Source organism: Brassica napus, chromosome C3 (genome assembly GCF_020379485.1).
Source record: "Brassica napus cultivar Da-Ae chromosome C3, Da-Ae, whole genome shotgun sequence".
NCBI classification, from domain to species: Eukaryota; Viridiplantae; Streptophyta; class Magnoliopsida; order Brassicales; family Brassicaceae; genus Brassica; species Brassica napus.
Window position 1 is genome coordinate 56,166,839 of NC_063446.1, and position 12,221 is coordinate 56,179,059.

The 12,221-nt window shown below is 28.7% G+C and overlaps 1 protein-coding gene across 1 annotated transcript; it reads right to left on the reverse strand.

Moving 5' to 3' along the window:
* Positions 1-902: 902 nt before the first annotated feature.
* On the reverse strand, positions 903-4,397 carry LOC106389593 (protein EXECUTER 2, chloroplastic). Its single transcript, XM_013829896.3, has 11 exons — positions 3,926-4,397; positions 3,735-3,851; positions 3,595-3,660; positions 3,202-3,308; positions 3,042-3,123; positions 2,226-2,888; positions 2,021-2,147; positions 1,749-1,915; positions 1,592-1,666; positions 1,269-1,361; positions 903-1,194 (listed from the first exon to the last, which is right to left on the reverse strand). Exons 1-11 carry the CDS (start codon positions 4,244-4,246, stop codon positions 1,093-1,095), a joined length of 1,920 nt encoding a protein of 639 aa, XP_013685350.1. The 5' UTR covers positions 4,247-4,397; the 3' UTR covers positions 903-1,092.
* Positions 4,398-12,221: the final 7,824 nt, after the last annotated feature.

Below are 12,221 nucleotides of genomic sequence, written 5' to 3' on the forward strand. Positions count from 1 at the left end.
AGACGAAACTCATTAAGGTTAGGACAACATTCATTTAACATCAACGAGGATCGGATCTTTATTTATTTACGTTTATGGAATCAACCATGTCAAAAAAAAACTCATTAGGATAAGACACGTTCATTTAACATCAAGGAGGATTCAATTTTTTTGAATGTTCTTCCCATTAGGTTCGTACATTCACTACGAGCGGATTCAAATCATGTTATTTGATTCCTATTTGGAGAGAAAGATTGATTTGAATATGTGATTTCTCTGTTAGTTAATAACCATATTAGGTTGATCCAACCATTTGGAAGAGAATCAATAGATTCATCGTTTCTGAACACATCATACAAACTCTATGTTGTACTACGCTCTCAAAATGTGAACTCAACGTTGGTATCAAAAAATGGTATATCTGTAAACAAAGAAGTAATATAAAAAGCTTACACGAGAAATGAAATATTTGTCTCTTCTCTAATGAGTTTAATTGATCTTCTCATTTAACAAATTTTTTTTTTTTTGCGAGACTGTTATCAATCTTTGTTTCAACTTTTTCGGTGGGATGTCCAAAGAGGGAATAGATAGAGAGAGAATATATATATGATTCTGTTCCTTGCTCCTCTCTAATGCCGCCATGCTCTTCGATATTGCGCAGTCATTTCGTTCTCACCGGTACATTAAAAAAACTGTTATCTTTTACTTCAAATTCAGTTTACAAGTTCACCTAAATTGTAGGAGAAAAAGAACATGTCAAATACATACACGAACACCTCATCAAAAGATTATTATTTACAGCAGTATTCAAAAATGCAAATATTGTTCCTTTTCAATCGATTGGCACCACAAACTTTAGAAAACTCTCATGAGTTGTACAGATTGGATCGAGTCTATTTTCGGTTTCATTAAGCTCCCCTAAAGACTGTGTAACTCAACATGCATTATATCTCGTGTATAGAAGAAAACATGAGCCACAATATAGTTACAATAAAGCCTTTTTCCCAATCTTAAACACTCTCGCAGTGATGTTACTCTGAAACAGTAGAGCTAAGTAAGTGTGTATGGAAGAAGGTCAAAAAGAAGAAATATAGTAACAATGAGCATCATTAGTCACTCAGGCAGTCTGAGACGGTTGAAAACGACCATGAAGCTCTTCTCAGGACCAATATATAGAAATCCAAGATCCCCACCCGTCACATATGGTCCCATTCCCTGTCAGCCAAACCCCAAAACCATCAACTTGTAACACAAATAACTAATGGGGTTTAGCTCTACTGTGTATTTACCTTTCCGTTGAGTTTTAAAAGCTGCCCTCCGACCCATCTTGGGTTTTTAAACCCAAAGTCTGCTATTCTTCCTTCTCCCATGTAACTCGCAAGCTGTGTATACACGTAAACATCTCTCTAGATAAGCTTTCGATTCAAATGTCAACATGGTTAAACCATAGTGTGTCTTAAGCTATTGTTTAAATAGGAAAAAGTCTGAGACTCTTGCTCTGGTTACATGTTTGACTTATGCATGGTTTGAGCAGTGAGCACACATTTGTTTTGGGTCAGTTTCTGTAGTTTTCCTAAAACTGTAGCTCAAGAGATGAGTAAAGTGTCATTACCACTCCCATTTCCTCTGGGTACATTCCTCGATCCCTCATGCGACTCCCCTTCCCAATCCTTGCACGAAATGTCACCTACCAAGAATTTGGGGACCCTATTTCAAATTCTTTATCCCACACATAATACGAAAAAATAAAAGTAAAAATGATAAATAACCTGGCCTGCTGGCACGTTTGGATCCCCTGTCAACTTCACAGCCTCAACGTATTCAAAGAACTCAATATCTGAGGAGTCACTTTCCTCTGCATCATTCCAGTTGCCATACTTACGCTTGAGTTGTACTATCTCAGTGCCGTAAGGTCCGAACGCACCAACGTATAGGCCTGCACTTTCAAATACATAACATTTTCTAAGTTGAGTTTGTACAAATATATTCTGAACCCCCATATCAAAAGAAAGAGAATAATACTAATGCAAAAGATGATTACCATCAAAAGGGTCTAGGTCGCTTTCAGGAGTTGTGATTCTATTAAATGTTGTGTACTCAGAGAGACGATTTCCTTTTTGTGCTTGACTTATAGCAAGCTTGACAATCTCACGCACATTTCTTGATACCTACAAAAATGATCGAACAATTTAATATGATTGTAGCGTTCATCTTTATGTAGAGCATTAAAAGTTCAAGGAACTCGCCTTCAAAGAAGGTCTCTCTGAACCCCAGAACGCCTTGGCAACCTCTGGTGGCATGAGATCTGAAAGTCCTTGAGCTGCTAGAGCTGTTACTTGCTCCTTAGACACTCTGTCTTTTCTTGTATCAACATCACTCTTTCTTCTCCCAGGAACATGCAAGGTAAAGGAATCTCTTTCGTTATCCGTTATATCTGCGGTAACACGTACAAGCTCATCATCTATAGAGGAATCCTCTGTGCTGTGTAGAACCCCTCCGATGAAAACCTTTGGGTTTAAATCCTTTCCATTATCTGCACTTTCTTCAATGCTGTCATCATCTTCTTCGTCATCAGCAGAACCAGCTTCCTCAATAACTTCTCCAACCAGCTCTACAAGATCATCATCACTGCCTATGATCTCTTCGTCGGGGAGTTCAACGTCCATTACTTTCATCAGTTTTAGCCCTGGGATTTTGTCTTTTAGAAATTTGATCACATTTTGAATCCGTTCTTCAGTTGGTTCCTCAGCGTTTAGTAGTTTATCTTTTTTCTTATCCGCCTTCACTTCACTTCCTCCTGCATCTATTATTGATGGGCTCTCAGCTGAGGCATTCGATGATTGCTGTGAACTTACATAGGAACTCTCGGGAACGGATGGTTTCTGCTTGCCATGTTGCAAATAGACCACCTGTACACATGCAGATATGTACACAACAGCTCAAAAAGGTTAATCGGGAATAAGAATAGCAATCATGTAACACTAATCGTATAGAAGATACAGGTAAAATGATATACTGTCACTAGAACTGCTAAATTTTATTTTTAAATGTGCTTAAATTACCTGCATAACATATCCTCCGTCCGTGTCTTTAACAACAAAAATCTCAAACAGAGGTGTTCCTGCTGCTGCAGTCACCAGCTGTCTGAACAAAGCAGTTACGAGGCTCAATTACCACAAGCAGTTGAATGAAAGATTAGAATCATCAGCAAAACATGCTCACCTTGGACTGTAACTCTTGCCAATAAACCTACCAACGCCTGGAGTTATGCGTACAATTCTGCCAAATGGTTCCTCAGAGTCTTGAGGATAACAAACCCACCAACCCACCTACATAAACATCAAAAACGTGAAAAGATGCTTTAAATTCTAAACAACCCAAGTCCAGATAAAAACACACAGATTCTTCACTACAGATTTGTGTAATAATAGACTGAGCAGGTGAAACCATCAGGAAACATAAATTCCTTTAACTAACTTAACTACAGACATGATACATTTTTTTCATCCCTTATAAAGCTTATGTATGATTTGAAAGTGTATATGTGATCTACGACTATCTTACAAGCTTAACAATAAATAAGCAAAATATAAAACCGGCAATTTCAAAATTTACCAGTCCACTTCCTGTCTGCCTACATAACTTGGAAGCATCATGGTAACGCTCCTCACGTATTGCATCCTGCGCAGAAGCTATCACATATAAGTAAATAAAATAACACAAAGAGAGTCTGATGTTTACCAAACAATCTTAACCTGCAGCTGGCACATGATCTCAGCGACAGAATCACTCACAGTAGCTTCTCCAATAGCTGCTTTCAACTTCGCCGCTTCTTCAAAGTCTTCTCTTTCGATGGCCTCCTCAAGTTGTACCTGTTTACACAAACTCCAAAATCAGAAACTTCTTATAAAGCAAACCAAAATCAACTGAGTTTGATGGAAACAACCTTGAGAAGAGACACCACGCCATCGGTTTCTTCAATCTCGGAGAAGTGGCGGCTCCAACGATCCCAATCCCACTTATCCTCACTCGAACTTGTCTCAGGGCCATCAACGGCGGCGCAATTGCGCAGACAGGTCAGGGGTGATTTCTTAGGGTTTCGAGTTGACAAGGGAGAAGCGAAGGAGTGTGGTAGGCCGATGGATACGCAGAAATTCGACCGTTTATTGGTGGAGAGCTCGTGATTTGGAGGCTTTGAGTTGAAGAGGAGGTGAAATTGAGGGACGGAGATTCTTTGTCCGACAAGACACGGATGAGTTGTCGCCATGACGGGAGGAGTTCTAGGTGTTGTGCTTCGCCGGAAGATCTATTACGGAACTGAGAGGGAGGCTTTTTGCCTGGTTCGACCGCGTGGTCACAACGTGTGTGGTGGATAAGGAGGTATCTAAACTATTAAAACAGCAACATATCACCCATTGATAATAACTGTGGTCTAAGTATTTTAATACGGTTATTAAAACGTTTTATTAAGTGGACCCTGATCCGCGCGCCGAATTTGAATTTTCGGTTTTTGTTTATTTATTTAACTAAATAATGTATTTTTCTAATTATATAAAGCTTGGTTCTTCTAATTAACATGACGATGACACATAGCAATTAAAAATTTAAGATGATGACATGTGTTAAAATATATTATAATTAATAATATAAATATAATAAGATAATAACACAAAAGAATTATTTAATGGTAATTTTCCTTTTTTTTAAATACTAAACAAAGATAATAATAGCAAAAGATTATTTGATGGTTTTTAGTTGACATTAATTTCCTTTTTCTAATTTTTTTTCTTTTTTACAATTCCTAAACAAAAAATATGTATAATAATTTACTCAATACTAATTTTTGTTTTGTAAAATCGTTTTTTGAAATAATAAATAAAGATAACAGCAAAAAATTATTTGATAGTTTTTTTAGTTGACAATAATTTCATTTTTATATGTTTTTTTCCTTTTTACAATTCCTAAAAAAATATGTATAATAATTTACTTAATACTAATTTTCGTTTTCTAAAATAAAAAAATATAATTTTGAAAAATTGTTTGATAGTAATTATTCGTTTATAAAATCTTCTACAAAAAAAACTATTAAAGAGTGTTTAATTGTAGTTTTCTTTTTTTTTCTTCAAATCTATATAAAAGTAAAATAAGTATTTCAAATATTTTCATATAATAATAGACTCTATTATTTAAATAGTAAATTTTCTGTTTAAGAAATCATAATCCAAAAAGGATTACAATTTTTTTTTTTGTAACTGAAAGGATTACAATTATTCACATCTATATATAAGATTAAGCTTTCCTATATTATGTCACCAAACATAATTGATTAATATATCATAATTAATAATATAAGTATTATAAGATAATAACACAAGAATTATTTAATAGTAATTTTCCTTTTTTAAAATCATAAACAAAGATAATAGCAAAATATTATTTGATAGTTTTTAGTTGACAATAATTTTGTTTTCTAATTTTTTTTCCTTTTTACAATTCTTAAACAAAAAAAAAATGTATAATAATTTACTTAATACTAATTATTGTTTTCTAAAATCATAAAGAAAATATAATTGTAAAAATTTGTTTGATAGTAATTATCCTTTTATAAAATCTTTTACAAAATAAAATTGTTAAAAACTGTTTAATTGTAGTTTTTTTTATCTTCAAATCTAAACAAAAAATGTAAAACAAGTATTTCAAATGTTTCCATATAATAATAAACTTTCTTATTAAAATAGTAAATTTTATGTTTAAGAAATCATAATCCAAAAAGGATTACAATTATTGTTTTTCTTTTGTAACTGAAAAGATTACAGTAAGAACTATAAAGTCTCCGATCATAAATTTTAAATAAGAGTGACTGAGAGAACAACAGGTGCATATGTGTGAAACAACCATTACCTCAAATACTCTATGAAAAAATTTTGATTTCAACTACAAAGATTTTGCTCAACTTAAAGATACAAGAAACTATTAATTAGATGATAACATTCATGCATTTATATACATATATATATATATATATATATATATAACTTTCTTTGTTACAGATGTGTAATTAGTATATCAATAATATGAAAAAGCTGATATTCAAATAGTTACTCTAACTTAATTGTTAAGGAGATATTTTTCTATAAATAATTGTAGCACTTTTTCTCTATGAATTATTAGTCCAATTTCATTAAGCAATTTCAGTTTTTTTTTTTTTCTACAAAAACTATATTATATATAGTGAAATTGAAATACAAGCAACATTATAAGCTGGACAAGTAGAACTATTTGAAGATATATCGCGCTATGAAATGTGATAATATTGTTATTATCATGAAAGTCTTTTAGCAAGAGATATCAAAATGTAATTTTTTAATCAACATCTTCTGAACTAAATTTTAATAAAAAAATTTGAATGTTTATTTTATTAGTTAACTCTAATTAGTTGAAGAAAATTTAATATACTATTTTTTATTATTTCTATTAGTTTCAGCAATGATGATGGTTGCTTGGTTAATCTTGGCCTTATGATTGAAAATTCTTAAATGAATAATGAAATTTATGAAGCTCGATATTACTTAACATATATATATATTAATGTTAACTTATATGAGTTAACTATATAAATTAATTATTTATTTATATATTTATTAGAATCCTAAATTCCATATTCCTAAAACCTACCGAACCCTCTCAATTCTAAACCCTTAGTCTAGATTAGTTAACATTAGGATTATAAGTGTTCTTTTTCTTTTAAAAGTAGGAATAAAAGTGGTATTAAGAATGTGGTATTTTTGATAGTTTCCCGTATAATATTGTTACTAACTAGATTGACCTTATTTAGCTTTCAATTTTTTCATTTTAATTTTTACTTTGGTTGAGTTTGGTTTAAATTTTTAGGTATGAGTGTTTTCTCTAGCCTTAAATACAAAGTTGATAACAATTTACCTATGTACCATGATTATAAATACAAATACTAATAGAGATTTATGTGTGTAAATGAGTTTGTAATTATAAATAAATATCTCACAGCTTATGCAAACAAAAAAAAAATCCTCAATCTATAATAAAATGATTTATTATTTTTATGTTTTTACTAAAACATCAAACAAAACTCGTTGCAACGCACGAGCCTTATCTAGTTTGTAATATTTGATATATTATATTCACCAAGTAAATAATTTTTTGGCATCTTAAACCATCTATTTACGATGAATATCCGATATCATATAAAAAATTGAACAAATAGACGTAATTAGAGAATTGTAGACGATATATAAAAACAATGGTTATTAATGTAAAATATGAAAAAATATTATATTATGACTTAGTATGACATAAAAGATTATAAATTAGTTATACATGTCTAAAGAAAATAAAATGATTTTTAAACTTCTATGAAAAATTTAACATATAAAAAAGGGCGATGAATTAGTCATCAAATTGTAAATAATTTCATAATTTTATTAATAATAAATTATTTATAGTCTTTGTTTTTCGTCAAGATAATTATTAAATGTCCATAACATTAATATGTTAAAATGTCATATTATGAAAGCCCATGTTGTAACCGTTTTTTTCCAGGAAGTGTAGCAAAAAAAAATTACATTTAACTCTTCGTTTTGTTTAAGTTTGTGTCGGTAAAAGATTTAAAAAAATCTCTCTATCTTTTTCAATGTTCAATTTGAAGCTTATTATGCGGAAATCATACGCAAATATATGCAATTGGTTGGAATCTCTAGATCTTTATATTCTTATAAATTTTAAATTTATTGTTTCCACTTCTGCAAGCAAATCAATTACCGAAGTAATAGATCATTTGGTTGGAATCAAATCTATTCTTATAATTAGTGTAATTATGGTTACAGTTTCTATATTTAATAGGTACATTAAAGATAAGACATTGAAGATATTATGTTTTGATTAATAGAAGATATTGGATTTTTAGTTTGTATTTATTGATTTGTTTTTTTATAAAGCTTATAAAATCAATGGGATGATTGGTTGGTTGATACATCCTATAAATAAAACGAAAACTATAGGTGGTTTGAATATTGTACATCAATCGATGCATGATGTAAGTTAACTATATAAAACTTGAACATGATCATTTCAAACTAAAGTATAGGTAAGTTATATGCATTTGTTATATTGTAGTTAATATATTTTAAATATTACATAAGTCAAGTGATTCACGTTTTCGTAAAAATAAAATTCAAGTTCATTATTGGGCCGTACTCGTCCGTAATAAGCTACGTTAAATATAATGTAATTTTTTTGGTTCATTTAATGACATTAAATTTAAATTTGATTAAAGAAAACTCATTAATTTAACTGGAAAAGACAAACATTAAAATATGTAGGTTTATTTAATGACATTACGTTTAAATTTGATTAATGAAAAATCATTAATTTAACTGGAAAAAACAAGCATTAAAATAGGTAGTTTAATTTAATTCTCAGTGGCATGGAAGTGTAAAATAAGTTAGAAAACTTAGGGGTATTTTTTAATGGGTACTTCTCTTTTAATAATAGAGATATTTAAGAGACATATTATACAAAAAACACAAACATGATTAAAAACACACAAATATAAAATTAAATTTCTAAAAAAGGTAAAACAAAAAACATACCCATTTTTTTTAAGACGGGTATGAATCTAATCAATACTATTAAAACAGGAACATGATTTATTGATATGGATGTGGTCCAACTATTTTAATACAATTATTAAAATCTTTTATTAATAATTTAAGATAAATATTATACAAAGAAAAACATATATATAACTAAAAACACAAATATAAAAATTGAATTTTAACAAAAATGTAAAACCAAAAATATATCTGCCTTTCAAAAGGGCGGATCAAAATTCTAGTAATTAATTAAAGATGGTTTTGTATTTTCGCATACTTGCCGTGTTTTTTAGACCCCAAAAAATAAAAAAAAATATAGCATATTGTTTAGATATAATAAAGTAATCTAAAACTTTGTTGTGTTTTGAATAGCTCTAGAATTTAAGACAACATCCATCGGTGGGTTTATATACATATATATATATATAACTTTCTTTGTTACAGATGTGTAATTAGTATATCAATAATATGAAAAAGCTGATATTCAAATAGTTACTCTAACTTAATTGTTAAGGAGGTATTTTTCTATAAATAATTGTAGCACTTTTTCTCTATGAATTATTAGTCCAATTTCATTAAGCAATTTCAGTTTTTTTTTTCTTTTTTTTCTACAAAAACTCTATTATATATAGTGAAATTGAAATACAAGCAATATTATAAGCTGGACAAGTAGAACTATTTGAAGATATATCGCGCTATGAAATGTGATAATATTGTTATTATCATGAAAGTCTTTTAGCAAGAGATATCAAAATGTAATTTTTTAATCAACATCTTCTGAACTAAATTTTAATAAAAAAATTTGGATGTTTATTTTATTAGTTAACTCTAATTAGTTGAAGAAAATTTAATATACTAATTTTTATTATTTCTATTAGTTTCAGCTACGATGATGGTTGCTTGGTTAATCTTGGCCATATGATTGAAAATTCTTAAATGAATAATGAAATTTATGAAGCTCGATATTACTTAACATATATATATATATTTATGTTAACTTATATGAGTTAACTATATAAATTAATTATTTATTTATATATTTATTAGAATCCTAAATTCCATATTCGCCTACCCCACCCCGTCAATTCTAAACCTTTAGACTAGATTAGTTAACATTAGGATTATAAGTGTTCTTTTTCTTTTAAAAGTGGGAATAAAAGTGGTATTAAGAATGTGGTATTTTTGATAGTTTCCCGTATAATATTGTTACTAACTAGATTGACCTTATTTAGCTTTCAATTTTTTCATTTTAATTTTTACTTTGGTTGAGTTTGGTTTAAATTTTTAGGTATGAGTGTTTTCTCTAGCCTTAAATACAAAGTTGATAACAATTTACCTATGTACCATGATTATAAATACAAATACTAATAGAGATTTATGTGTGTAAATGAGTTTGTAATTATAAATAAATATCTCACAGCTTATGCAAACAAAAAAAAAATCCTCAATCTATAATAAAATGATTTATTATTTTTATGTTTTTACTAAAACATCAAACAAAACTCGTTGCAACGCACGAGCCTTATCTAGTTTGTAATATTTGATATATTATATTCACCAAGTAAATAATTTTTTGGCATCTTAAACCATCTATTTACGATGAATATCCGATATCATATAAAAAATTGAACAAATAGACGTAATTAGAGAATTGTAGACGATATATAAAACAATGGTTATTAATGTAAAATATGAAAAAATATTATATTATGACTTAGTATGGCATAAAAGATTATAAATTAGTTATACATGTCTAAAGAAAATAAAATGATTTTTAAACTTCTATGAAAAATTTAACATATAAAAAAGGGCGATGAATTAGTCATCAAATTGTGAATAATTTCATAATTTTATTAATAACAAATTATTTATAGTCTTTGTTTTTCGTCAAGATAATTATTAAATGTCCATAACATTAATATGTTAAAATGTCATATTATGAAAGCCCATGTTGTAACCGTTTTTTTCCGGGAAGTGTAACAAAAAAAAATTACATTTAACTCTTCGTTTTGTTTAAGTTTGTGTCGGTAAAAGATTAAAAAAAATCTCTCTATCTTTTTCAATGTTCAATTTGAAGCTTATTATGCGGAAATCATACGCAAATATATGCAATTGGTTGGAATCTCTATATCTTTATATTCTTATAAATTTTAAATTTATTGTTTCCTCTTCTGCAAGCAAATCAATTACCGAAGTAATAGATCATTTGGTTGGAATCAAATCTGTTCTTATAATTAGTGTAATTATGGTTACAATTTCTATATTTAATAGGTACATTAAAGATAAGACATTGAAGATATTATGTTTTGATTAATAGAAGATATTGGATTTTTAGTTTGTATTTATTGATTTGTTTTTTTATAAAGCTTATAAAATCAATGGGATGATTGGTTGGTTGATACATCCTATAAATAAAACGAAAACTATAGGTGGTTTGAATATTGTACATCGATCGATGCATGATGTAAGTTGACTATATAAAACTTGAACATGATCATTTCAAACTAAAGTATAGGTAGGTTATATGCATTTGTTATATTGTAGTTAATATATTTTAAATATTACATAAGTCAAGTGATTCACGTTTTCGTAAAAATAAAATTCAAGTTCATTATTGGGCCGTACTCGTCCGTAATAAGCTACGTTAAATATAATGTATTTTTTTAGGTTCATTTAATGACATTAAGTTTAAATTTGATTAAAGAAAACTCATTAATTTAACTGGAAAAGACAAACATTAAAATATGTAGGTTTATTTAATGACATTAATTTTAAATTTGATTAATGAAAACTCATTAATTTAACTGGAAAAGACAAGCATTAAAATAGGTAGTTTAATTTAATTCTCAGTGGCATGGAAGTGTAAATAAGTTAGAAAACTTAGGGGTATTTTTTAATGGGTACTTCTCTTTTAATAATAGAGATATTTAAGAGAAATATTATACAAAAAACGCAAACATGATTAAAAACACACAAATGTAAAATTAAATTTCTTAAAAAAGTAAAACAAAAAACATACCCGCTTTTTTTTAAGACGGGTATGAATCTAATCAATACTATTAAAACAGGAACATTATTTATTGATATAGATGTGGTCCAACTATTTTAATACAATTATTAAAATATCTTATTAATCATTTAAGATAAATATTATACAAAGAAAAACATATATATAACTAAAAACACAAATATAAAAATTAAATTTTAACAAAAATGTAAAACCAAAAATATATCTGCCTTTCAAAAGGGCGGATCAAAATTCTAGTAATTAATTAAAGATGGTTTTGTATTTTCGCATACTTGCCGTGTTTTTTAGACCCCAAAAAAAAAAAAAAAATATAGCATATTGTTTAGATATAATAAAGTAATCTAAAACTTTGTTGTGTTTTGAATAGCTCTAGAATTTAAGACAACATCCATCGGTGGGTTAAAAGAGGGGTTCTAAAAGAAAAAAGGAGAAAAATTAAATAAAAAATGATATTAATGGACAGAACCGGTGCTTTAATAAGAGAGTTTAGAAGTGGTTAAAACCCCTTACGTGGCAGCAGGGTATTGGCTTGATCATTTTACGCGAAATGCAAAAAAAACTCGGCCTTTTCTTTGTCGGTTCGTCTC